General features: G+C 47.9%; 3 protein-coding genes across 4 annotated transcripts in view; 2 read left to right on the forward strand and 1 right to left on the reverse strand.

Moving 5' to 3' along the window:
* Positions 1–366: 366 nt before the first annotated feature.
* KEL (Kell metallo-endopeptidase (Kell blood group)) lies at positions 367–21,747 on the forward strand. Its single transcript, XM_074378981.1, has 16 exons — positions 367–1,273; positions 1,982–2,123; positions 2,373–2,549; positions 5,156–5,280; positions 5,763–5,909; positions 9,179–9,241; positions 9,334–9,522; positions 9,755–9,903; positions 11,388–11,517; positions 18,679–18,789; positions 19,958–20,056; positions 20,302–20,379; positions 20,812–20,912; positions 21,095–21,205; positions 21,337–21,408; positions 21,631–21,747. The coding sequence occupies exons 1-16, from the start codon at positions 1,271–1,273 to the stop codon at positions 21,656–21,658; spliced, it is 1,725 nt and encodes a 574-aa protein (XP_074235082.1). The 5' UTR covers positions 367–1,270; the 3' UTR covers positions 21,659–21,747.
* The window catches only part of TRPV5 (transient receptor potential cation channel subfamily V member 5), a 40,235-nt gene continuing 34,496 nt past the window's right edge, over positions 21,714–27,452 (forward strand). The window contains exons 1-3 of one of the 2 annotated variants that reach the window (XM_003929796.4): positions 21,714–21,800; positions 22,148–22,243; positions 26,836–26,902. In XM_003929796.4, coding sequence (XP_003929845.3) covers positions 22,176–22,243; positions 26,836–26,902 — 135 coding nt within the window. In that variant the 5' untranslated portion in view covers positions 21,714–21,800; positions 22,148–22,175. Of the gene's footprint in view, positions 21,801–22,147; positions 22,244–26,835; positions 26,903–27,452 lie in introns of those variants that run through there. The other variant, XM_074378980.1, reaches the window with a different exon arrangement.
* LLCFC1 (LLLL and CFNLAS motif containing 1) lies at positions 24,121–25,086 on the reverse strand. Its single transcript, XM_003929797.4, has 2 exons — positions 24,816–25,086; positions 24,121–24,323 (listed from the first exon to the last, which is right to left on the reverse strand). The coding sequence occupies exons 1-2, from the start codon at positions 25,075–25,077 to the stop codon at positions 24,121–24,123; spliced, it is 465 nt and encodes a 154-aa protein (XP_003929846.4). The 5' UTR covers positions 25,078–25,086.

Below are 27,452 nucleotides of genomic sequence, written 5' to 3' on the forward strand. Positions count from 1 at the left end.
TTCTATTAACATTTAGAAAGAATCTTGGGTGGGCAGGAATGAAAACCAGACACTGTACCTGCCGTGACAGAGTTTCAATCAATAAGGAGCTGAAGAGGCAAGCTACCAGTGTAACAGAAAGCAGAATGAAAGAAAGAAGGGCTCAGTAAAGCCTTGTTTTGTTTTGTAGAAAGCATGAGACCCTATGAGGTACGCATAGGCAAGTATTACCTTCATTTTCCAGATGACAAAACTTGCTTACCTGCCTCAGAGTTTAAGTGGCTTGTTTATTGTCACAGAGCTAATAATTAGCAGATTAGGGTTTCCTAGCTGGGTGATCTTTCGAATGCATGACTCTGCCAGCAGCCAGCAGAGCTGTGAAACACCGAGAGGAACAATTAAGCATGCTTGGGAACATTGTGAATGGGCATGGAGCTGGGAGGCCTCCTGGGAAAGGTGGCATTTGACCTGGGAATTGATGAATCCCAGAGAAACCAATCAGAGAGGTATGAAAAAAAATTAAAATGGGGACTGGGCCTGAAAATTCCCAGGCAAACAAAACCAAGGACCTTAAAAATTGCCGTATTCTTGCTAAAACTACAAACAGAAGCAAAACTTCACTTGGGTCATTTCTGATAAATGCTTATGATAGAAGTAAAACAACCCCAGCCAATGATAAGGAGCTAACTAACATGATTATGTGACTAAGAACTTTCCAGAAAGTTACCTAAAAAAACACAATTACACAACTGCAAAGCGATCAAGTAATGTTTTATTTTGCTTCTATAACTTCCCAGTAAATGCATGCCTCTGACATGTTGTCGCTGCAGCACTAAACTGTTGTCGGTCTGGTGCACCCCAATTCATGAATTGCTTCTTACTCAAATAAACTCTAAAATTTTACCGTGCCTCATTATTTTTTTTTTAAATACACAGAAGAAAAGAGAGAAGGTAGAATATTTTAGAAATAAAAGAACTTCATGGGCAAAGTCACAGTGCAAGGCAAGAGGAGGAGACCAAGGGCAAGATTGCTTGGGAAGTGAAGACTCCCTCCATCGGCTCCCCTGAGAAGCCGAGATAAAGGGGGAGGAGAAGCCTGGGTGCCCTCCACTGATAAGCAGTCTCCACCCAGAGGCCAGGCCGGTGTGTCTGGGGACAGGGGAAAGAGCAGCAGAAGTGCCCCTTCTCTGGGGTGGGGGCAGAAGGGGGACCGTTTCCTGGAACCCCAGTTCTCCAAATCAGCACCTAGAGTGGAACCAGGCAGGATTCTGTGGCCACAGAGGACAGACAGATGGTGAGTCCTCTTTTGGAGTCGGAGGCCTAGGGTGGGGGGTGAGGGTGCTGTATGCAAATGTCCTGTCTCCACTGGAGGGGACGGACTGTGAGGCTTACAGAGTAGAAAGGGGGAAAGAGAGAGAGGTCATGGGAGAGGGAGTGAGAATGGCACATCCAATGGACAGGTTCATTCTGAAGCCCATCTACCAACATAGCCCCGATATAAAAATATGTGTGTGGGGGCAGGGCGGGCAGAGGGGGTATCAAAATGGCCTGATAAAACTCTCTTTAATGCACTACTTCCTGAACCAGCTTCTCTCTCCTCCTTCTCTCTCCACTCACTTCAGGAGTGGGGGGACCAAAGTGAGAGAGCCCAGGGAACCCAACCAGGCAGGTGGAATGGGGACTCTCTGGAGCCAGGAAGTGAGTGGTCTCCTCTCCTGGGGCTGGAATACACTGATGTTGTCACTCTAGGCTCTAAATTCACACAAACACTCATCCCATAATGGTCTGCTTCATCCTCACCCAAAACAGCTGATATTCCTTGTTTTCTCATCTCCCAGGCATTAAAGTAAGACTGGCTTTAGAAAGACTTGGGAGAATTATTTCTATATAAAGGGACTGTGGCACTAACAGATTCATTCTCTCTCCCCTCCTCTCCTCTTCTCCCCATCCCTCTCTCTCAATCCTCTACCTTGTATCTTTCACCTCTTGTTTCCTCCCATAGATCTCTCCAGAAGAGAGGCTGCCCGTGGAAGGGAGCAGGCCATGGGCAGTGGCCAGGCGGGTGCTGACAGCTATCCTGCTTCTGGGCCTGCTCCTTTGTTCTTCTGTGCTTTTGTTCTACATCTTCTGGAACTGTGGCCCTCGTAAGCAAGCTCCCAGACCCCCTAACCTAGTCAGCCCTCCCCCAACCCTGGGGCCCAGTCCCTGCTCCTGGGACTTCTGCTCACCTTGACCCTTGGGATCTCCATGGTTCTGCTTCCTCCCTGCATCCTAACCATTTCCGTTTCACCAGCTCCGCCCTTAGTTGCTCACCTGATGTTCTTTGCCTAGCCCCTTGGGGGAGCCCTGGTCTCTTTCCCTCTTCTTTCCCAGCTCTGAGCTTTTCCCCACAGGCCCCTGCGAGACATCTGTGTGTTTGGACCTCCGAGATCATTATCTGGCCTCTGGGAACACCAGTGTGGCCCCCTGCACCGACTTCTTCAGCTTTGCCTGTGGAAGGGCCAAAGGGACCAACACGTCTTTTCAGGAGCTTGCCAAAAGGAACAAAAACCGACTTCGGAGAATACTGGGTGAGCGAAGCAGGGGAGAAGATACTCTGTGCAAGCAGGTGACTCTGAGCCTAGAACCACCATGACTGGCCCGAACCCTGTGTAGTTGTGGAGTAACTGGTTTTTACTATTCCAGGTGGGATAATAGGGATGGATGATTAGAGACGATGGGGGAATAAATGTGGTAGGATAGTGGGAGCTGTCTGGGTTTGCTCCTCTCTCACTGTTTCCTACGCCTTAGGTACCCTTCTTCCATTTCTCTTGGTCCCTCTCTGCATTTTGTCTTCATCGAATTTCCATCTTCTTTCCTTCTCCATGCGTCCGTCATTACCCCATTTTCTCCAGCTTGTCCCTTTCAGCCAGCTCCATTTTTGTTGCTTCCTCCAAATGTTCAGCTTCTATCCTATGCATAGTGTCTTCCTCCAGCAGCATCTTCTCAGCACCTCCTGCATTTTTAAAATAGTTTTAGAGGTTTATTTTCTACATTTGGTTCTTTTTTTTTATTGCATTTTAGGTTTTAGGGTACATGTGAAGAACATGCAAGATTGTTGCATAGGTACACATGTGGCAGTGTGGTTTGCTACCTTCCTCCCCTTCACCTATATCTGGATTTTAATTCTTTTCTCCATCACTCTTGTTCTCTAACCTCCAAAACCACTAGTCTCCCAATGCCTCCTTGTCAATATTACCCTCTCCCTCACACTAGGCTGCAGCTCCCCTCTCTCACAATGATCTCTTGCTTCTCGCTTCTCCATTATAACATTGGACCATGCCAAGCAAGGTGACCTGGAAGAAGTGGGATCATAGAGATGGATGATTGGAGATGAGGGACTATAGTAGAATGAAAGAGGCAGGATGGTGGGGTGACAAGTGAGAGAGCACTTCATCACCGTGCGGAAGAGAAAAAATGGGGAAGCACAGAGAACATACTGGAAGAAGAGGAGAGCTGAGTTAATTGGCAGTGGAAGTAAAGTTCCTGCAGATGGAGGCTGTAGAGGAAAACTGCCAGGACTGAGAGGAAACCCGGAGGAGGAACTGAAACTGTGCAGGAGGTTGGAAGTGGGGCCCAGGAAGTCGGTGGATGGTGGTGAGGGTTTGGGAATAAGAACTTATAAGATACGCATGCATTTCCAGTCCAAGGGAACCTACAGAATGTGTTGACACTGCACTGTCAATTGGAATCTGGTAAAAATAAATGCATCCGTCCGCCCTCCGTTTTTGATGGGGAAAGAGTGGGAGGTGGACTCTCTTTGGGTAGATGGATACTTTCAGGCAAGGCACGGAGATAACAAGAAGAAACATGCTCAGGATAAAATCTGTCGCCTACAATGGGATGAACAGATATTAGTGGGACTGAGGATGGAAAGAGTGTTAGGTATCAGAGGGTGGATGATTCAGAGAGACTTGCATTTGATTATTGTAATGTGTGTGTTTGTTTCCTGGGATCAGTGGATGAGGAGTCTGGACTAGGGGAGTCCGCCCCTGTTTCTTCTCTTTGCTAAACCTTTCCTCATGACTTTTCTTCTCTCCAGCTCCTTAAAGTTCTCTAGTTCCCTGAGTTTCTCTGATTTCTTCAATCATTTCTTTCCTGCCTTTCATTTCTCTCTTTTCTCCTTTGCTCATATCCCACTTACTGCTTTCTCCTTTCTTCCACGTCTTTTCCTTCTTGTTTTTCTTGCCCCACATTTCTTTTATTTTCCATAGTGTCTTCTTCTCCACATTCCCTCTTCCTGCTTTCATCTTTTCATCAAGTTGATCCACGCCAAATTGGGCAGTCCTCTCATCTTTCTTATTTTCCTCATCTCTATTCCTCCCCCTCCTCCCATGTTCTGTGTGAGTCTTTCTTTCCTGTAAATTCCCTGTCTCCCACCCTCCCTGTCTGCCTCTATACCAGTTGCCACCCCCTTTATTCTCCTGTGGACCGAAAGAGTCAAACTCTGTAAAATATTTGAAAAGATTTATTCTGAGCCAAATATGAGTGACCATGGCCTGTGATACAGCCTTCCAGAGATGCTGAGAACATGTGCCCAAGGTGGTCGGGACACAGCTTGGTTTATTATTATACATTTTAGAGAGGCACGAAACATCAATCAAATACATTGTTTTGGTCCAGAAAGGTGGAACAACTCTAAGGGGCAGGGGTGGATTCCAGACTGTAGGTAAACTTAAACATTTCCTGTTTGACAATTGGTTAGGTTTGTCTAAAGATCTGGGATAGACAGAAAGGGAATGTTGAGGTTAAGATAAAGATTGTGGAGAGTGGCTGCCCTTAGAGACAATTGGTGACAAACATTTCCTCTTCATATTTTAGTTAATCGAAAGATCTAGCTATGTTAATAGAGATTCTTTACAGATGCACGTTTTCCCCCTACAAAGAACAGCTTTGCCGGGCCATTTCAAAATATGGCAAAGAAATATAGTTTGGGGTAAAATATTTTGATTTTCTTCTTTGTCTCTTAATGTTATGTCAGAAGCAGGTTGGAAAGTAAATCATGTTACACAGGGTTAAATAAAATCATAGGATTACATAGGATTTGTAGGGCATGACTCCCCAGATCCCTTATATAGGAATTTGGGCAAGATAAAAATATCAGTGTTTAGTCCTCACTCCCATGCTTCCTTTCTAGAGGCCCAGAATTCCCGGCACCCAGGCTCTGGGGAGGAGAAAGCCTTCCAGTTCTACAACTCCTGCATGGATACACGTGCCATTGAAGCTGCGGGGGCTGGTCCCCTCCGACAAGTTATTGAGGAGGTGAGAAAAGTTGGAAAATTAACTTTTCTGGATACATCACATATGGGACCAATGCATGCTTGGGGCTGCCATTATTTTTCTAGAGGGTGGGTCTTCTTCCTAAGGCTCCCCAAGTTCTAGGAGGGAGATGGAGATGAAAATGGTTATGTCAACCGGGCGCAATGGCTCACGCCTGTAATCCTAGCACTTTGGGAGGCCGAGGTGGGTGGATCACCTGAGATCAGGAATTCAAGACCAGCCTAACCATCGTGGTGAAACCCCGTCTTAAAAAAAGAAAAGAAAAGAAACGAAAATGGTTATGCCCTGTGAAAGTATCAGGACCTTGGAAGAAGTCAAAGAAACAAGGATAGATGTGGCACCCTAGGGGAATCAAAGGGGCCAGACCAGAGGGCAGGAGGTAGCAGCTGCATAAGAGAAGATCAAGACAATGGGGGATGGGCCCCACAGATTCTTATGCTCAGACCCCTCTCTCTCCTTCAAAGCTTGGAGGCTGGCGCATCTCTGGTAACTGGACTTCCTTAAACTTTAACCGAACGTTGAGACTTCTGATGAGTCAGTATGGCCATTTCCCTTTCTTCAGAGCCTACCTGGGACCTCATCCTACCTTTCCACACACACCAGTCATCCAGGTGAGGGATGCACTGGTGAAGACACTGTAGGACCTGACCTGCCTCCAACTCTAGCCAATCATCCCTCAGAGGAAGGTTGCAGGTTGTGGAGATAAGACACATGTGTGATATAGGAAACAACCTTACCTTAGGACAAATTATTGATATGAAAGTCAGGGACATTAGCTGGGGGTGGGAGATGGAGCTGCAGTGCTAGAAGGATGGAAATAGGCCTGGTCTTTCTTACTTAATCTGGATTAATCTCAGAGCCCCTTAACTAGTTCTCCTATCTCTAGGATTGCCCTCATTTTATTTACTCTGTTTTTACCAGAGGGAACTTTTCTGAACCAAGGGCTAACTGACTATGCTACTGTCTGTGTTTAAGTGCTTGTCAGTGCCCCAGTGGCTTGCCAGGTCATCAGAATCTCATCCCTAATCTTTACTAAAGCTTTGCAAACGCCTGTGATCTGACCCCTACACACTTTTCCAGCTTATCTCCTGTACATTCCTTCTCTCCCTTACCCCCCAGCCAGGCTGATTCACTGCTAGTTCCAGGAATATTCCTCAGTTCTTTACATATGCTGCTACCTGTGCCTGCAACCATCCCTCACACTCAACCTGGAACACTTACATGTTTTTCAAATGTTGGCTTTATTATCTCTTCCAGGAAGTCTTCACCAACACCCTGGTTATGAGTAGGCGAAGCCCATCTCTCCCTCCTCTCATTTCCTCATGCTCTCGGCATGTGTCACTCTGTGTTGACGATGATGAGCTTCCTCAGAACAGGATCATGCTTTATTCACCTTTGTTCCTCAGGACTTAGCACAGGGCCAGGCAGCTAGAGGCTTTTGCCAGGTATTTGTTGAGTAACTAAAGAAAAACATTGAATCTATCACTATTGTGGTTAAACAATATGATGCTACCTGTATATTTGACCTACTGTCAAAAGAGCTACAAAATTATCAGAGGATAAATACAAAAGAAGACTCGGTTATCATTATGAGGTATTCTAAAATTTAGTTCTAAACAGTGTGCTCAGGAGTTTAACTGATGTGGCCTTTGGGGACTGGTTAACTGGTTAAGGAGAGGCTCAGAGAGGAGAGAATGAGAGATGGTGAGCTAAGCCAGCCTTGAAGCAAGATTAGTCCACACAGGAGGAGGTGAAGCTAAGGGACATTGGAAATCCTGAGCTGGGGGAAGAAGCTGGAATGCTGTGATTCCTCTGTGGAGTCAATGAGGAGGCTGGTCTATTTAATTGAGGATTTGGGAGGAAGGGTGGGGTGTAGTAGGAGGTAAAAGTGAAGCTGAAGATGTAAGGTTGAGTCTGATTCTTTCTAAGAAGATAGGTAGAGATGATAACATTTGACATAATGATTTTTTAAAAAGGTACTGAGGACATCCAACTGTTATGACAATTGTGCATAGAGCAAATATTTTGATGGTTGTGCATAAAGTCAGCAGTTTCAAAGGTCAATCTGGGGTTGTTGAGGAAACTAAATGAGCATTTTTGAGGCCCTGAGATAGTGGAAGAAATGGAAAGGAAGAGCCAGGCACAAGGATTTAGGATACGTCACCCTAGTGATGATAGTCCATGGTGTTCATAGAGGATCTGGTGACTGATTGGATATAAATAAAGAAAGTGGGGGATTACACTATGATCCTATTGTTTTGATTTAGTGTTAATGGGCGGAAGATGGTTATCATCAGTGTAAGTCTGGACAGTGTCTTGGGTTAAAAGCAGGTAGGAAGAATGGACTACAGAAGAAGAATTCTGAAGACAGAGGGCAGAAGGGAGCCAGAGAAGAGTGAGTACAGTTGGAGAGATGGGAACTAGACCAGTATGGTGGGACACAAAGGGAAAAAAAAGGAGCTTCACGAAGGAGGGGTCATCTCAGAGAACAAGGAAGGAGAAGACACCCTTGGAAACCTAGAGATATTTTCAAAACAGTTACAGAAGTGGACATAGACTGTACAGAACTTAGGAGGAAGGTAAGAGAGTGGAAACATTGGGCATAGATGCCTTTTTATTCTTTGAACTTTGGACATACAATGTGGCAAGAGTCAAGTGAAAGATTTTTTCAAGATGGAGGAAAGGTATGTGGGCCAAGAGAAGAGTGGGACATTGAAATTGGAGAAGAAAAGGAAGAGTAGAAGCAAAGATCTTCAGAATAGAATCAAGGGCTCATCAGGGCCAGACTAAGGTGAGATATACAGGGTGCTTGCCTGTGTGCTAATTTAAAAAAGCCTACAAAACTCAGTATCATGATAAATAGTATTTTAATAAATACTCCTAAAAAATCAAAATCAATGCAACAATCTGTGATGAAGCAGATATCAAATTTTTCTTCATTATGAATTTATTTTGAAAAAAAATTATGCTTTTTTTCCCCCAAAATGGGACAAAATTCTATGTGAATATTTTTAAAAATACTAATTTTTTTTTTTTCAAAGTGAATCAAAAATACATTGTGGACTTTTCTTGAACACATCATGATTCTTTTTGAAATTGACTAAAAGTACATTGTGTATTTTTTTCTAGGAAAATAAGTCCATGATAAGCAAAGTTTTGAGATTTTATTTATCACACAATTTTGGTAGTAATTTTTATTTTTAAAAATCTTAAATATTTATCTTAATTACTGAATTTTTTAAAAGAGTTTATTTGTGCAAAGAATGATTCACGAATTGGGCAGCATCCTGAAGCAGTAGAGGTTCAGAGAGCTCCATCCAACAATGTAGGCAGGCAGTATGTACAGAAAGAGGAAGTGACACCCAGAAACAACTTGATACTTACAGCTGTTGCCTTTAATGGGCATGGTCTGATCACTTGGCAGCCTGTGGTTGGCTAAAGCTCAGCTGCTATGGCTGGCTGAGATGAAGCTACCTATTAGAAGAATATACTTCTAAGTTAGGTTGCAGTTTGATTACTGAGTTTTTCGGTACCTCTTAGATTTTGTACCTGGGACAGGTCCACATCTCACTCACCCTGGCCCTGACCCCGACACGAGGAATAGCTCCTTTTAGGATGCTGATTATTATGCTTCTGCCTTTCTGGGCACACCCACACTGGTTGTAATACTCACCATCTCTTCCCATTTTCACATCTGGGCTCTTCTTCTCCTGCCCCTCAACTGCTAATCCGTTCCTTTCTTTGTACTCTTGCTTCTCCTCTGTTCAATCTTTATGTCCATCTCCCAAGGCCATCTCCCATGGTATATTCCCCACCTCCCCACACCTTCCCTCTCCATCCCCCATGCTCCCTGCTTCTCTCCAGTCTCTCTTGTGTCCAGATAGACCAGCCAGAATTTGATGTTCCCCTCAAGCAAGATCAGGAACAGAAGATCTATGCCCAGGTAAGATGGTACATGGACAAAGGCCCTGCCCTCTGATGCCAGGAGAAAGGCAGGGGCCTCTGGCACCCGTGATTCATGTTTCCTTCCTCCAGATCTATCGGGAATACCTGACTTACCTGAGTCAACTGGGAACCCTGCTGGGAGGAGACCCAAACAAAGTGCAACAACACGCCTCCTGGTCCATCTCCATCACTTCGCAGCTGTTCCAGTTTCTGAGGCCCCTGGAGCAGCGGCGGGCACAGGGCAAGCTCTTCCAGATGGTCACTATCGACCAGCTCAAGGTGCCTGGAACTGGGAGCCAGAAGACTGTGGGCATGGGGACCTCCCTCCCAAATATTACCTCCTCTTCTCCTTCATCCTAGTGCCCTTAATTCCTTTTCATCCTGTCTCTGGCTCCATTCCCTTCCCCAATCAGCTCCTTCCCTTCTTTTTCTCACACCCAAAGGGAAGCCTTTTCCCCTTCCTTCTCTTCTCTTTTCCTTTCCCCCCTCAGCTTTGTGTCCCTCCTCTAAGGAAATGGCTCCTGCCATCGACTGGTTGTCCTGCTTGCAAGCGACATTCACACCGATGTCCCTGAGCCCCTCTCAGTTACTCATGGTCCATGACCTGGAGTATTTGAAAAACATGTCACAACTGGTGGAGGATCTGCTGCTAAAGGACAGGTTCGCCCAGGTGGGATTGGGGAGATCATGGAAAGGGAGGAGAGCCTGAGCACCGTAGGTCTCAGGGGTAAAGGAGACCTTGGGGAGGCAGGCTGGTAAGGGACTCCTGAGAAGATAAGAGGAACTTGCTACCTGTGGCGGCAGAGAAGCATGGGGTGGGTGGCACAGAGAGGATGGAGGGATCAAGAAGGATGTGTCGCCGGGCGTGGTGGCTCAAGCCTGTAATCCCAGCACTTTGGGAGGCCAAGGCGGGTGGATCACGAGGTCGAGAGATCGAGACCATCCTGGCCAACGTGGTGAAACCCTGTCTCTACTAAAAAAAATACAAAAAACTAGCTGGGCGTGGTGGCGCGTGCCTGTAATCCCAGCTACTTAGGAGGCTGAGGCAGGAGAATTGCCTGAGCCCAGGAGGTGGAGGTTGCGGTGAGCCGAGATCGCGCCATTGCACTCCAGCCTGGGTAGCAAGAGCAAAACTCCGTCTCAAAAAAAAAAAAAAAAAAAAAAAAAAGAAGGATGTGTCTTGGGGAGCATGGGTAAGGGAGGATACACACGACATGAAGAATGTAGGGTCAGCCAAGACACAGGGTATGCTGAGAGTAGAACACCAGCCAGTAAAGAGCCTCTGAGCTGTAGAAGATGCTGGAAGACCCAGACACAGAGGACAGTTGAGTGCATGTATGTCTTTTTAGCAGCTAAGAACTGTGGGCAGGAGGAGGAGGCACATAAGATGAGGAGATGAAGGTGGTGAAGGCTGGGGATGCTTAGGGGAAGAAAGCAAGAGGAGGGGCCATTCTTCAGGTGTGGTGTGAGGATTCTGGAGCTCTTAGGGAAACAGTGTCTAAGCATTTCTGCTGGTTTCAGGAAATCAAGGAGGAGTTGGGTTTGGGGACATGAGAGTGTGGCTTTTTATTGGGTTCTCTGCATCCCCGATCCCTGGGTGGCCACCACCTGAAAGTAGTGCCTTTCTTCCAAGGGTTTGGACCCAAGGCCCTTCTTCATGATGGCATCAGAATCTAGAAATCCCTTTTGAGGGAGGTAACTGCCCATTCACATGAGAGTGAGCAGACTCACATAAAGGTGCAATGCACCCCAGGTAGGAGCATTGCTGGTAGAGCAGAGAGGAGTCACAGCGCCCAACTTACTTATGCTATGAGATATGTCTGAGGATAACCTGAGATTTCTTGACTGTGGAAGTAAAATCTGTTTCATGACATGAATCCAGACTTCATCTAGCCCAGAACTTCCTTTCCCTGTGATTTTGAAGGCTGCCTCTTCATCTAGTTCCTTTTACTAAAGAGAAAGATCCCACCCCAACACACACCACAAAAAGCTCTTTTTGGCTTGTGTGCACGTTAAAACAGTTACTAATACAGAGGAGAAGGGGCTGCCTTCAGGAGTGTCAAGGTGACTTACACAAGGGAGGCTTTTCATGAGGCATCTCCAGATTCGTGGGGTATATGTGTGGGTCTCTTTTGTCTCCATAGGGACTTTCTGCAGAGCCACATGATCCTAGGGCTGGTGGGGACCCTTTCTCCAGCCCTGGACAGTCAATTCCAGGAGGCACGCAGGAAGCTCAGCCAGAAACTGCGGGAACTGACAGAGCAACCACCCATGGTGAGGAGACGGGGGAGTGTATTTGCCCAGATACTCAAAAGGAGCATCTACTCTTTTGAGGAGTAAATGTTAGCATCTCTTTCTCAGGGAGGGAGAGGGCATGACGGTAGATGCTCCCACATGTCTTGGCTTTCCATAGAAGCAGGCAAGTTGGACAGACAAAGTTTAACTTGAAAACTAAGATACTACATGCCAGACCTTCAGGCACACATCTCCCAGGCTGACCACCTCTCTGGCTTCTTCCTGGGTGTTTGAGCTCAAATATAAAACTCTGAAATTATCAAGAACTGCCTTTTCTTTGTCATAACCCTTACACTATTTGCTCAGGATAACTTGGACATAGAACTTAACAATGTATTGGGATGAGAGAGAAATATGTTAAGCAGTGGCCTGTCTTCTGTCTAGTAGATTTCATGTTCAAATGTGCTTCACAGAGAGTTTATCTCTGACATCCAGTGTGATCCATTGGGCCACATGCAGGCTTCATGGCACAGATGTGGATATATCTGAGGAGGGGCCTAGGTAGAAAATGTATTTCACTAACCAGAGTCTACTTATTACACAAGACACAGAGATGCTCCTTTGCCAAGAATCTTGAAATCCCAAGTTGGATATATCCAAATGCAAGCAGAAGAGTCTAGTATATTGGATATGTCCCAGCCTCAGTGAAGGCCTCAGTTTAGTCTTAAAAATCACTGGATTTTTTTTTTTTTCTTAGTAATGTTGGGTACCAGCCCAAATCCTGTAAGTAGGTGCCCTTAGTCCCCGCGGTGACGAGAGATTGAGAAAAGGAAGTAAAGACAGAGACACAAGAGTAGAAGTTACAGTATGGGTCCAGGGGACCAACACAAGTGTGGGGAATGCGTTGGCCCCGAACTCTGGGCTCCAGACACTTTTATTATGTACATAATCTCATTGATCTTATAGGCAAGGAAGGGGAGGGTGAAGGAGTAGGTAAGATAGCTGGGCAGAGAGCACTTGAGATCCTTCTAATTCATGCTAAACTAGTACTCAGAGTTTATCACCAATTGTTATCAGGGTGTGGCTGCATCGGAAGTGTAGCGGATGAGTAGCCACCTGGTCTGACCACACCCGATGCATCAAGGGGCTTTTGTCTCCAGAGCATTGAGGACATGGAGCAATTAAAATCACTCCGTATTCCTAGAACCTAGGCAGAGCCTGAGGTGTTCTGTGATCACTGCCCTGCAAAGCTTTTCTCCTCCTTGCCAGCTCCCATCTGCAAAGACCCTCCCGGATCTTGTGAGCAGAGGTTGCCTCCCTTTTCAGAGATGTTTGCATAAGCCCTCTTTACGAGGCCCTCCTGCAGTCTCCATGTTGAGAAGGCATTCGTGGGACCAGAGCAGCATTGTCTGTCCTGCACCCACCCCGCGGTGTTCCCTGGTGTTACTGTGCTCTCGGTGGTCTTTACATTAGGCCTCCTGTTGGCGCTTGATTTCTAATTAACTGCACCAATAATATAGTTTAGTTCAGTGTATAAACTTCAGTATACTGTGAGCCAAGCAAGCTTATAATTATTTAGCTAGAATTAACATAGGTCTCCCCCTGGCCGTCTTGACCCACGTTTGGGGGACATTTCTCTGCCTTGGAGAAGCTCTCTGCTTTGCCAACCTAAAATTGCTGTGGAATTCAGAGAAGGAAAAGGTATTCACAGGGACCGGAATGTAGTTGCTGCTTATCAAGGGCTTATAATGTGCTAGACACTTTAGAAATCCTTCAGATCTATCAGCTGATTTAATCTTTACAATTCCATGAGGCACCGTTTTGTTCCTATTTTAAAGATGAGGAGGCCGGGCGCGGTGGCTCAAGCCTGTAATCCCAGCACTTTGGGAGGCCGAGGCGGGTGGATCACGAGGTCAAGAGATCGAGACCATCCTGGTCAACATGGTGAAACCCCGTCTCTACTAAAAATACAAAAAATTAGCTGGGCGTGGTGGTGCGTGCCTGTAATCCCAGCTACTCAGGAGGCTGAGGCAGGAGAATTGCCTGAACCCAGGAGGCGGAGGTTGCGGTGAGCCGAGATCGCGCCATTGCACTCCAGCCTGGGTAACAAGAGCGAAACTCCGTCTCAAAAAAAAAAAAAAAAAAAAAAAAAAAAAAAAAAAAAAAGATGAGGAAACAGAGGTGCTAAAGTTAAGGAAATTGCTCAGGTATGATAGTAAGTTAACAGAGTGAGGATTTGAACCCTGGCAGTCTGGCTCCAGGGTCTGTGTTGTTTACTCATTGCGTTAAAAATGCAGTCCTCCTGAGGAGCGTCACTTGGGTTATAGAGTCCCCAAGAAGCTTCTGCCCAGCATTTCTCTTGATTCAGGTGAAGCAGACCAGAGCCCCAACTTATCTTGGTTGGGGTTGCTACAAAATCCCTGGCAACAAACAGCTACCTATAAATGTCAGCACTATGGTCTCATGGCACTTCTTAGAGGCTGTAAAGTGCTCTTGTTGAGGCTCAGGCTTAAAGAATACAGAAGGCTGGCCAGGCACAGTGGTTCTCACCTGTAATCCCAGCACTTTGGGAGGCCAAGGCGGGTGGATCATGAGGTCAGGAGTTCGAGACCAGCCTACCCAACATGGCGAAATCCCATCTCTACTAAAAATAGAAAAAAAAATAGCCGGGTGTGGTGGCTGGCGCCTGTAATCTTAGCTACACAGGAGCCAGAGGCAGGAGAATCACTTTAACTTGGGAGGTGGAGGTTGCAGTGAGCGAGATTATGCCACTGCACTCCAGCCTGGGTGACAAGAGTGAAACTCCATCTCAAAAAAAAAAAAAAAAAAAAAAGAATGCAGAAGTTTTAGATGTCCTGAAGCCATTATCTTTTCCACTAGGGCACATAATTGTCCTTAGGCTTAAAAGCTGAATTAACCTGTGCCAACAAATAGTTGTGTAAGCTTGGGAAAGCCACTTACCCTTTCTGGAACAATAGTATAAAATATGACACTTAATAATAATGATAATAGCTGATATACATGCAGTAGTCACTGTCTGTCCGCACTTAGCGCAGGTTATTTCATTTAAACCTTTCAAAAACACTTCGTGGTTTTTAATTCCCATTTTGCGGCTGCAGAAATAGGCGTGGAAAGGTCAAGAAACTTTCCCAAGACCACACAGCTCACAAGTAAATGAACAGACTCCAAAACAGATGTTTTGGCTCATAAAGTCATATTTTTAACCACACAGGGTACGGGATTGAGAAATAAGTAGGTGCTACAAATAAGGTTAGAAAACTTTTTTATAAGGGGCAAGATAGTAAATATTGACTTTGTGATCCATAAATGGTTGGTGTTACAACTACTCAACTCTGTCCCTGTAGTGCAAAAACAGCTGTAACCAAAGTAAATGGATTCGTACGGCTGTGTTCCCGGGGGATCCTGGTTTAGACAGCAGATATTCTTGGAGTTCCCAAGAGGGAGAGATCAGGGAGCATTTGAAGGATCAGTATCATCTCTGTGCAGTAGGCAGAACTGGCAAAATGTCTAGAGAGAGGAAGGAGTTTTCTGGCAAAGAAAGAGGCATCATCTCATGAGGACAGGGCAGGAGGGAGGCTGGGTAAAACTTGGTGCAGGGTGAGGGATCCTCCTGGTGGCTCTGGCTGGGAGGAGAAGACTAGGCTTGCAAGGCAGGCTGCGTCCACTGATGCCCCTGGAGCGTACTCCGGGTGTTTGAAAATCAGCAAGGAAGCCAGGGCACCTGGAACAGAGTGACTCTGACAATAGTGGGGAGGGAATCAGAGCGGGAAGGAGAGAACCATATAGCTACCTGTAAATGTCAGCACCATGGCTTCATGGCACTTCTTGGAGGCTGTAGAGTGCTCATGTTGAGGCTCAGGCTTAAAAAATGTAGAAGGCTGGCCGGGAGTGGTGGTTCACTCCTGTAATTCTAGGAGTCAGGTGGGCCACCGTAAGGATCTTTGCTTCTGTCTGTATGAAACAGGGACATGCAAGTTTGGGCATGGTGACTCACGCCTGTAATCCCTTTGGGAATAAGCACTTTGAGAGTCCAAGGTGGGCGGATCACGAGGTCAGGAGTTCAAGACCAGCCTGACCAACATGGCAAAACCCCGTCTCTACTAAAAATATAAAACTTAGCTGGGTGTAGTGGCGCGTGCCTGTAATCTCAGCTATTCAGGAAGCTGACGCAGGAGAATCGTTTGAACCCAGGAGGTAGAGGTTGCAGTAAGCTGAGATCCCACCATTGCTCTCCAGCCTGGGCAACAGGGCAAGACTCCATCTAAATAAATAAATAGGGACATGCAGAGGGATTTCTCTCATTTATATTTTTTTTTTTTTTTTTTTTTTTTTTTTTGAGACGGAGTTTCGCTCTCGTTACCCAGGCTGGAGTGCAATGGCGCGATCTCGGCTCACCGCAACCTCCGCCTCCTGGGCTCAGGCAATTCTCCTGCCTCAGCCTCCTGAGTAGCTGGGATTACAGGCACGCGCCACCATGCCCAGCTAGTTTTTTGTATTTTTAGTAGAGACGGGGTTTCACCATGTTGACCAGGATGGTCTCGATCTCTCGACCTCGTGATCCACCCGCCTCGGCCTCCCAAAGTGCTGGGATTACAGGCTTGAGCCACCGCGCCCGGCCTCATTTATATTTTAAAAGAACATATTTTAAGGTTAGCAACGGAATAGCCTGATGATGAGTGATGTTTAAGAGGAAGAATGGAATCAAAGACATCACCTAGAGGCTGGCCTTGATGTGATCAAAATGTTTGGTTCTATTTAGTGGCCATTAATTACCAACTTCCGATCATGTTCTTCTGAATGAATTATAATTTATAGTGCCCTAATACAGAAAGATTTCTAAATCTCATTATTGGACCATCTTTGGATGAATAATTTTGAATAGAGTTACAGTCAATGAAAATGGCTGTTAAGTCAGGTTTTCTTTTTTTTTTTTTTGAGATGGAGTTTCTCTCTCGTTACCCAGGCTGGAGTGCAATGGCACCATCCCGGCTCACCGCAACCTCCGCCTCCTGGGTTCAGGCAATTCTCCTGCCTCAGCCTCCCGAGTAGCTGGGATTACAGACACGCACCACCATGCCCAGCTAATTTTTTGTATTTTTAGTAGAGACCTGGTTTCACCATGTTGACCAGGATGGTCTCGATCTCTTGATCTTGTGATCCACCCGCCTCGGCCTCCCAAAGTGCTGGGATTACAGGCTTGAGCCACCGCGCCCGGCCCTAAGTCAGGTTTTCTTTTATGAAACTTGGGAAGATAGGTTTTGAGAAGTAACAGCAGAAGTTCACATTTGTAATGATTAAATGTGAATGATTTATATTCAGCCCAGCATCTCCATTTATTCAGGTCTTCCCACTTTGGATCATTCGCAGTTTTATTCAGTGTATCTTCATCCAGACCACTGTTAAGATCCTGAAGGGAGAAGGACTTCGGGTCAGGTTTTTGAAGACCTAGCTACAGATTTATCCATTCATTTATGTAACAAACATTTATTGAGCACCTACTGTATTCCAGGTACTTCTCTAGGCACTTGGAATGCGGCAGTGAACAAAACACACAAATAAATAACCTTGCCTTCAGCCACATATCCTGGTGAAGAAAGAAAGACAATAAAATAATAAAATAATAAAATATGTTAGGTCGTGTTATGAAGAAAAGCAAAACAGGAAATAAGGAAAAGAAATGCTAAGCAAGGATTAATTAAAATTCTTAGTAGGGATGTCAGGGAAAGTCAAGTTAGCTTGAAATCATTCACCATTGATGTTTACTTATGTTGCAGACAGAGGAGACTCCACCCAAATTGCACTACCATTCAACATCAGTTTCTCTATCTAATTCACTAGGACTCAATCTGTGTGTTTTCCAAGCCTGGTTAAACCAAGATAATGCCAACAGAGTGGGGTAGTGCCTTAAAGTACTTAGGGTATTATTTCCCCTGATCCCAAACCTTTGAGGAAGGTAGACGAGATATTGTTTTCATTTTGACAGCTGGTTGCAGCCACCTCCAAAATGATACCCTCTTCAACTGGTGGGTTCAGGAGTTTCTTCTTCAGTGACTAACCAGACTGACTTGTTCTATTTCTTCTAGTGGGAGGTCCGTAAACTCCTTCCATTCCCAGGAGCAGCCTAGTTCATGCAGGTCCTGCAGAGAGAGTAGTAGTGGCAGCCTCCCTACCTTCCCTGTGGGCAGATCTTTGGGAAATAAACAAATCACAGGAATAAAGTTTTGAGGCTTCATCCTGCCTAACCCAAATTAGCATATTAGCTGTTTTTTATCAGGTCCAGCTCAGCTTTCCCTTAGACCAGCTACCTCCTCCTGTCCCTGGGGTCCTTGAGTGTGCATCTCCATCCACCTGGTGTCACCTCTGGGTTAACTCCTTTGTCAAGTCTTAAAAGCCATTCAAGCCCACAGCCAAGACCTTCTCAGCATCCGTCTCTTACATTTCTCATTCTCGAGGTCCTCAGCTGGCACTGCCCTCTTGGGTGTTTGTCCACGGCCTCCTGCCTCTGCAGCAAAAGCCCCCCACCTTCCCATTCTATTCTCTCCTCTGATTTGGCTGAAAGTCTTCTAGCTCGCTGAATTTATTCACTTAGTCTTGTCTTGTGTCCTCTTCTCTTAGCTAACAATATGGCATCTAAAATCCTAAAACCCGATTCTCCTCTGACAATGTTCTTCTTTATAAGAGGCTACAGTATGATACGCAGTGCCCACCTGGAGAGAGGGTAAGGGTGATGGTGGAAGGACAGAATTTCCATTTCCAATCTCCATTTTGAGCAAAGAAGCATGGAGGATGGGAGTCATTGCTGGAACCCCGGAGTGGAGTGTAACGGAGTGAACAGGGGGAACATAAGACTGCCGAAGTAGGAGGTTTGGGTTCTCATCTTCTTCCCAGGAGCCTTTCGGTCCCCCAGAATGATGCCTCCTAGAGGCCTTGCTGTCAAATTCAACAGGCAATAACATGAAGGATTTGCTTAACTAGGCTCATGAGATCAGCTCTGAAGGAAGATGTGCTTTTGTACTGAGCGGTGATGTGTGTCACCCTAAGGGATAGTAATGTGAGATGAAACCCAGAAGGTCTGGTCAAAGGAGCACCCTCTGGGAATGAAGATCTAATGAAGTTCGGGGAGACAGATGGGGAAAGAGTTCTGAAAGGGAACCACTCATTCTAGCTTTGTCCCCACAGCCTGCCCGCCCGCGATGGGTGGAGTGCGTGGAGGAGACCAGCACCTTCTTCCAGCCCACACTGGCGGCTTTGTTTGTCCGTGAGGCCTTTGGCCCGAGCACCCGAAGTGCTGTATGTGAGAGCTCTTCCCAGCCCACCTCCCTCTACCCCTTCCCACCCAACCCAGCCTGCCCTCATTCTATGAACTTTGCCTTTCTCAGTGGTATGTGTGGTTGGGGAATCAGGCAGTCAGAGAGAGGAGGGCCACTGAGAGAGGGAACCCAAAGACCCACTCCATCCGTGCGGTGGAAACAGTTCAGCTTCTGGACATGAAGTCTCGAGAGCATGCTGTCGCTTGGACAAGTCACCCAACATTCCCCATCTTGCATTTCTTCAACCATCAGATGAGAAAATCAAACACTATGATCTCTAAGCCTCCTCCCTGTGATATCTAAGATTTTTTAAGCAACACATGACATGACATCAGAATGGCATGACATACTCTCGAAGAGGGCAAATAAATCACCACTGAATACTTACTGAGTACCTACCACATGCCTGGGACTCCCTCAGGTACTTTGCATGAGCTACTTTATCTAGTTCCTATGATCCTGATTTTGTAGAAGAGAGAACTGAAGCAAAGACAGGTTAAGTGACTTGCCCAAGGTCGCACACAGTTACCAAAAAACAGAGACAGGATTTGAACTCAGGCATTCTGATGCCAGAGCCCAAGCTCTTGATACCACCTTTCATTTTCCTCCAAGAGAGGATTTCTGTGAGGTGGTAGGTGGCTGGGGAAGCAGTGACTACACACTCAGGTTGTGAAGCCGGGAGACTTGCTGGGAAGCTGAAGAGCTCAGGAGGATGGGGAGAGGGAGTGGATGCTTTAAAAAAGAAAGTGTGAGGACAAGAGCCCTGAGCCAGAGAAGAAAATGACAGCCCTCTCCTCCCTCTGCTTTCTGAGAGGTGTTCCTGCCCCCAGGAGTAAGAAGACCATCTTTCTCCCCCATCAGGCTATTTCCCCACGGAAAGGAATGGATGGCCAGGCCCCACCTTCCCTTTGTGGGCTTGGCACTGCCCTCCTCTCTCCCCAGATCCTCTGCCCGCTGGAGGTTTATGGCCATCTAGGAATGATCCTTTCTGCATCTCTTTCTGAGCTCCTGCCTCTTCTCTAGCCGCAGCTCCAGCAAAGGCAGCTCCTTGAGGCCAAAGCTTTTTCCAAGGGTCAGAAGCTGTGGGCAGGGCCAGGCTGAGGCCTCTCCTGATCCTGTCCCCTTATCCCCGGATCTCACTCCCACAGGCCATGGAATTATTCACTGCGATCCGGGATACCCTCATCACTCGCCTCAGAAAGCTTCCCTGGATGAATAAGGAGACTCAGAACATGGCCCAGGACAAGGTCAGGCCAGGCGTCCTGGCTAGTGTGGGAGCCTGTTGGGGGGTGGAGTATTGGACCAAGGGAGTCGGGGGCTGGAAGCAAGAGCCAAAGGCTTCCCCGGGCACACGCTAAGTAGGGAAGCCACTATGCTACATGCACATCCTGGCAACAATGTGAGAGGCTGGGACAGGGCAACGAGCGGGAGAAATTCCCTCTGGTAGACTCAGAGTAGCTGGATTCCTACCCGCTTCTGTGTCTCTCTCCAGGTCGCTCAACTGCGGGTGGAGATGGGGGCTTCAGAATGGACCCTGAAGCCAGAGCTGGCCCAACAAGAATACAGTGATGTGGGTCCCTGTGCTGCCCAGCTCCTTCTCAGTCCTTGACTTCTCACTTCTCTGATCCTCCTGAGTCTTTGTCAGACAATCAGTGTCCCTGGGTGACTCAGCCCTGTCTTTACCCTGGTGCTGGCTGGGGTTCATGGCGGGATATCCACACTGTAGGTCTTGCTGGCAGAAGAACAGAATCTTTCCAGGACCCAATGCGTGTGCCCACAGGCATGCATGCATCCTGTGACTGGCCTGGGCATGTTCATCTGTGTGCCGATATGTGTGAAGCCTGTGTGCTGTGTGATGATGCCACTGGGCTGCTGTCCCCTGATCTCTGGATGCCTGTGTATCAGGGTTGTCTGCTTAGGGTCAAATGGACCCATTGGTGTATGTCAGCGCACATCTGTATAAGTCTCTGTGTGCCCAAGTCACCTCTGGCCTCTTCCCCAGATACAACTTGAACCCAGCTTCCTGCAGTCTGTCCTGAGCTGTGTCCGGTCCCTCCGAGCTAGAATTGTCCAGAGCTTCTTGCGGCCTTTCCCTCCACACAGGTATGAGAGCACGGAAGACACGGGCGCTCCATCCCAGAGAGACCCATCCATGACTGGCAGGAAAGGAAGGCAGGGCTCAGGGCAGGCAGCACGAGCAGTAATGGTAGTTAGGACTGTGTATGCCTCAGGGTGGCAGGGCAATACATGGTGGGGGCTGGAGTTCATATATGCTCTTCCCGCAGGTGGCAGGTGTCCCCCTGGGAGGTCAATGCTTACTATTCGATATCTGACCATGTGGTAGTTTTTCCAGCTGGACTCCTCCAACCCCCATTCTTCCACCCTGGCTACCCCAGGTATGGGTCACTCTGTGAGGGTAGGCAGGGAGTTTCCCAGGAGGAGCTGACAAGCTGTCGGGATGGCTGGGAGTTATGGTTGGAGAAATGCTGAAAGATTCTGGGGCTCAAACAAACACTGATCTCCCCAGAGCCGTGAACTTTGGCGCCGCTGGCAGCATCATGGCCCACGAGCTGTTGCACATCTTCTACCAGCTCTGTGGGTAACAGGGGCCACTGGGAGGCGGGATTCTAGGGAACCCAAGGGAAGGCCACAGGGGAGGCCTGCAGGGAAAGGAAGGTGGTTTGAGGGTTTGAGGTGGGGCAGTCTTGGAAACTTTGCCATGTTCCTGGGAGCTGGGTCAGTCTGTGGTACCCCCCACGTCTTCGTCTCTGCAGCACCAGCCGACCCTCAACTGTGTGTTTTCCTGTCCCATTTTCAACAGTGCTGCCTGGGGGCTGCCTGGGCTGTGACACTCATGCCCTCCAGGAAGCTCTCCTGTGCCTAGAGCGCCATTATGCTGCCTTTCCATTACCCAGTGGAACCTCCTTCAATGACTCCCTCAGGTTCTTGGAGGATGCTGCAGATGCTGGGGGTCTAGCTATTGCGCTGCAGGTATGCCTGTGTCAGAGGCTACTGTGTACGTGTACTGGCAGACTAGAAAACATGTCTTTGAGTTTTCCTTCTACCATTCCTTATGCGAGTCCAGTCGCGTGGCTTTCTGCCCTTCACATCCCCCCTGCACAGATGGCAACTTGGGGATCACCCCCCACTTCCAGCCATCCTCCGTTTTTAGGACATTTATAGGTCTTCTGGGAAGTACTCCTCCTTCTGGCTCAGATCAACTTGTCAGTGCAGAACCAGTGAGCCAGGGCCGTGGGTTTCGGCTACTGTGTGGAGGGACTTTCAAATGGCCACAGGTCTGGAGCCTGAGGGCCCCTCTCCACCCCACCTCTTCCCAGGCATACAACAAGAGGCTGTTATGGCACCATGGGGAGACCATCCTGCCCAGCCTGGACCTCACCCCCCAGCAGATCTTCTTCCAAAGCTATGCCCAGGTAGGTGGAGGCCACCTCCCACCACAACTTGCTTTATGTCAGATAAACACCTCATTCCTGAAGCTCATGGAACTCCCCTCCTCAGACACCCCTCCCCCAAATACCCTAGACCCTCTGCCGCAGACATCCTCACTGTCAACCTTTCTCATCCCTCCCTACTCCTTGGAATCACCACCCAGATGACTACAGCTTCTTCTGCCAAATTCAGCACCCCCACAACTTGAAATGTAGAAAAATCTCTATTCCCAGGTTCCTTCAGGAGAGGAGACCAACTTTTTTTCTCTCATGCTTCCAAAATACAGATGCCTTAAAAATGAGCCAGTGACCAGGCACAGTGGCTCACACCTGTAATCCTGGCACTTCAGGAGGCCAAGGCGGGTGGATCACTTGAGGTCAGGAGTTCAAAAGCAGCCTGGTCAGCATGGTGAAACCCCCATCTCTACTAAAAATACAAAAATTAGCCGGTTATGGTGGCGGACACCTGTAATCCCAGCCACTCAGGAGGCTGAGGCACAAGAATCGCTTGAACCTGGGAAGTGGAGGTTTTAGTGAGCTAAGATCATGCCACTGCACTTTAGGTTGGGTGACAGAGCGAGCGAGACCCAGTCTCAAGAAAAAAAAGAACCCGCAACAAGCTGACTGTGTGCCACATTCCTCTTCAGACGCCTCACCTTAAGTGTGGCGCCCACTTGATATCACCTCCTTAAGCACCCTGTGCCCCCTCAACAGACTCAGGCACGAGGTCTTCAACATGCTTAGATCACACGTCCCTCCAGAGCTCCTGCGCTCGACCCCGCCTCCCGGTCACTGGTAAATGGCGTCATCATACAGCCCAGGCCCTCCTGGACTCCTGTCACGAGGTTAAATGGCCTATACATTTCAGATGCTCCATGTGGCCCTTGGAGATGTTGATCCCCTGTTCCCCTCTTTGTCTGCTGTCCCTGGTTACCCCTTGTCACCAGGTCAGTGTTGGCCTGTGGACCCTCCTCCTTCAATGACCTCTCTTCCTGCTCAGGTGATGTGTAGGGAGCCCAGCCCCCAGGACTCTCACGACGCTCACAGCCCTCCGCAGCTCCGAGTCCATGGGCCCCTGAGCAGCACCCCTGCCTTTGCTAGACATTTCCGCTGTCCACCTGGTGCCTTCTTGAACCCCTCCAGCCGCTGCCAACTCTGGTAACCCAGCTACCAAAGATGCCACAGCACAGAAATATTGACCGACACCACCCTGGTCACATCCACAGAATCAGAGCAACATCTCCTTTCCGCTTCTGTTCCAAAAATAAAAGCTGGCACTTGGCTTCTGCTTGTCTCTTAATGACTTGTTCCTGCTATGTTCTATGCCTAGAAGTCAGAAACCATGCGGGAAAAAATCCTCCGAAGTCAGAACAGAGAAGAGGGAGAAATGTCAAAAATATCTCATGGACACAAGAAAAGGAAAGAATCAACAGTTGGTGACCTGGTGCGTTTCCGCCCAGTGGACCAAAGACTGGACAGTACAGCAGTGTAGTTAGAGACAAGAAGGGCTGAGATTAAGTATCGGAAAGTGGCTCCCAATTTTCTCAGGATTTTATTGCTCTTTGATTGTCATTGCCTCCTCCCACTAATCTGCTGTCCTGAACAAAAGCAGGGGAGCTGTGGGAGAGGAGGACGTGGGTCTGCTGTCTCTGGTCCCGGGAGATGAAACTCTGAACCTGGAGATGCAGTCAGTTGGCACTGCTGGCAACTGGTGTCTCTGCTGCTGAACCCTGAGGTACAGTGACGGCGATGAGAGGCAGAGAGCCATGCCTGCATCTCCTCTGGGAGTTGTGAGCTGGAGCCTATGCGGGGAGAGGGTCAGTGAGTGAGCGTGAAGCAGAGGTAGATATCCAGGAAACAGGCTATCTCACTGGCAGCCTCAATGGCCCTCCCAAGAAAACCATGACGCTGGCCAGACTGAAACAGAAGCCGAGGTGAAAAGAGTGGTGGTGAACAGCTGCTGTCTTGGATGTCTCGTCTTCTTGCTGGGCCATGTCCACCGCCTGCCACATCTCCCCCACTGAGGAGGCCACGAAGTGCTCTTCGAACTCTTCTTGATTCTGCTCTGGAATAGAGGAAAAGGATGAGGACTGAGCCCTGACCCTGGCCCGAACCATAGAGGAGAAGTTAGAATAGGAAAGCCTAGGGCTACAGGCCCAATTGCCCATATCCTTGACCTTGACCAGACAGTGGATGCTCTTTCTAGAGGTTTTTTCTGATCTGTGTTCAACCACAGCCGCAGCTCAAACACACACACACACACACACACACACACACACACACACACACACACATGCTTCTCAGGGATCACCTTGAAGCATGACAAAAGACAGTCAAATGCACCATGCTTACACACACAGAAGTTGTGTTTGAGTTCAGCTGGCCGATGGTGTGCCCTGACACTATTATTTCACACGATAACAATCAGGGCTGGAGTTTCCTTCCATAACCCAGACCCAGGTCAGGTGTCACCCCAGCCTCATCAGTGACCTGGGCCCGGCCTCACACAGACCTGACCCTGAGCCTCCAGACTTGCTCGTCTTTTTTTTCTACCTACCTGCAAAGGTTGTTTTCTCTGTCTGGCTCCTGTCTTTGGGGCCTGGGCTCCCCTTCAGAGGCTTCACCTGCGGCAGCAGCAAGATGGCAACCAGGAATGCTGCCCTGCAGAGCTGGGGGGCCAGGGGAGGCATGGACCTGCCAACCCACTGCCTTTGGCCGCCCCCTCCTCCCAGTGCCCAGCAGGCTCCCCGCACCTCCTGCCCCATTCCTGTCCTGGCCCTGACCCCTTTCCAGGGCAGTTTTCTCCCCTTCCCTTCCATGGGACCCCTGACTTCACATGTTCTGTGACATCACAACCATGGGCCTGACCTTCATTCCGGCTCACTAGAGCATTCCATTGCCAGGCATGAGAATGGAGCACAGCCTGCAGGGATGGCAGAGTCTTCCAAGACGACCACAGTGGGTCATCCTGTATTTAGCAACAGAAATGACCTAAGAATTTGGAATGTACATTCACATCCATTAGATCCACGTAGCAACGAGGACTGAAAAATCATAGTGTTGCCATACCTATTACATGCATGAGGAAACTAAGGCTCACCGAAGAAATGACTCACCCCAAATCACCCAAATATTAAGGGGCAGAAAAGGACTCTCGATTAACTTTTACTTTAAAATACGATATTTTCCCACTATTCCACGCAGCCTTTCTTTCAGAAGAGTAGTTTGCATACGATGAGGTTCAGAACAGATGCACCAGCCAGGATTCTCAAGTCATGGGCGTGAACATGCTGCTCTACACGAAGCATGGGTCTGCCAGAAAATAAAGATGGGGAGGAGCACAGGGCGAGGGTGGGCAAGGGCACAGGCTCTGTGTGTGTGAGAGAGACACAGAAACAGAGAGAGACAGAGACAGGCAGAGACAGACAGAGAAAGAGAGACAAAGAGACAAAGAAACTGAAGGGTGGAGACAAAGTGAGAGACAGAGACACTGAGAAGAGAGACAGATGAAGAGAGTGAACAGAGAGAGACAAAGAGCAGCGTGCCTGCACCCAGTAGAACCCATTCCTACCCTCTCTTCATCCTCCCCTGGTTTTCTCCCTTTTCTAGCCTTTGCCCTCTTGTACCACCAGGCTGAAACACCCTCTTCTCTCATTTTATACCTTTCTGTACTCTTTTTTTTTTTTTTTTGAGACAGAGTCTCACTTTATAGCCTAGGATGGAGTGGATTGCGGCAATCTCGGCTCACTGCAACCTCTGTCTCCCAGGTTCAAGCAATTATCCTCCCTCAGCCTTCCAAATAACTGGGATTACAGGTGTGTGCCACCATACCGGGCTAACTTTGTATTTTTAGTAGAGACAGGGTTTCTCCATGTTGGTCAGGCTGGTCTCAAACTCCCAACCTTAGCTGATCCACCTGCCTCAGCCTCCCAAAGTGCTGGGATTACAAGCATGAGCTACCGCGTCTGGCTCCTTTCTGTACTCTTGGACAGAAAGAAAATGTTGTTGGCGGCTCATCTCTTATCCCATTGCTTGCCAGAAGGAGTTAAGAGTCTGCAGAGAAACCACAGTGTGGCAGGGAGTCTAGAATCCCAAATAACAGATGTGGAAGAATCCTGCCTCAGGACCTGGATGCACCTCCTGCCTATGAGGCTGGTGAGCACAGGTCTGTTGGCAGCAACTGGCTGTGGGTAGTCACCCCCAACAGCTTCTTGGGCAGAGATGGATAGAAGGTTGTAAGCTAGGGAGACAGAATGAAGGCCTTTTTTCAGAAACCAGAAACAGAAGCACAGGCCGTGAGACGCAGGATGGATGCTGATGGGTAAGAGGAGAGTTTAGTCACTCCTGCACTCTCATAACCAGTTCACGCTGCTCCTGCTCATCCATGCATACCAGACCTGAATGAAACACCACATGCAGTTCCAAGGACACTGTGGAGACAGGCACCCTTTCTGCAAGAGGGAATTTCAGAAAGGGAAATACACAAGGAGGTGCTTTCCCACAGAGGTTACTGGTGTTAGGAGACGCGCCCACGTGGAAGCTCTCTTGTATACGACACACACCGTCATCTCTTACAGACTTTCTTCCCCGTGGTCCAAGCCAGATGACGAGGGACTGGGGAGTGGTACAGGAGGTCACTTGAAGGTGAGTGAGGAAAGATTCAAGTATGCAGGTGACCCTGTTCACCCCTACCTTCAACCCATTGACCTGAGATCCCAAGAATAATGCTTGAATGGAAAAAACCATCACTAATCTCCTCCCTCCTGGCTATTTTGGGGGTGGAGCTTCTTGGTTTTCTGGCGAAAAAGAGAATCCATCTCCAGCTCTGTGGGAATGAATGGGGAGGGTGGCTGGGGTGAGAATTGCCTCCTGGGCAGCCTTGAGTGGAAATAACTGAGTTGCACTGAAGAACATTACTTCCATTTCCTCACCACCACCACCCACCCGGCCCTCCGTTGTTGAAGGAGATAAATTCTTGCAGAAAACAGGGAATCCCTTAAATATTTTTTTTCTTATTACAAAAATATAAAATATAGAAAAATGCAACCCCCAAAAAGGCTAATAATTCCACCATCCAGTAATAATCACAATTGGTTTTAAAGTACAGTATTTGAAACCTTTTCCTAGATGGCTATGGCCACGTGGTTTGGGGGTATAATTCTGAAAAATGAAAATCCAGGTATTAAGTTTCCCC

The sequence above is a fragment of the Saimiri boliviensis genome, chromosome 10 (assembly GCF_048565385.1).
Source record: "Saimiri boliviensis isolate mSaiBol1 chromosome 10, mSaiBol1.pri, whole genome shotgun sequence".
Classification (NCBI taxonomy): Eukaryota; Metazoa; Chordata; class Mammalia; order Primates; family Cebidae; genus Saimiri; species Saimiri boliviensis.

Bases quoted from the DNA above. Each gene is read 5' to 3' on its own strand.
- LLCFC1 (XM_003929797.4), bottom strand. From the start codon at position 25,077: ATGGAAGGGAAGGGGAGAAAACTGCCCTGGAAAGGGGTCAGGGCCAGG. The intron at 24,324-24,815 runs GTAGGTAGAAAA...CCTCTATTCCAG, and splicing joins AGAGAAAACAACCTTTGCAG to AGCAGAATCAAGAAGAGTTC.
- KEL (XM_074378981.1), top strand. The intron at 2,550-5,155 runs GTGAGCGAAGCA...CTTCCTTTCTAG, and splicing joins CCGACTTCGGAGAATACTGG to AGGCCCAGAATTCCCGGCAC. The intron at 20,380-20,811 runs GTGGGTCCCTGT...CCTCTTCCCCAG, and splicing joins CCCAACAAGAATACAGTGAT to ATACAACTTGAACCCAGCTT.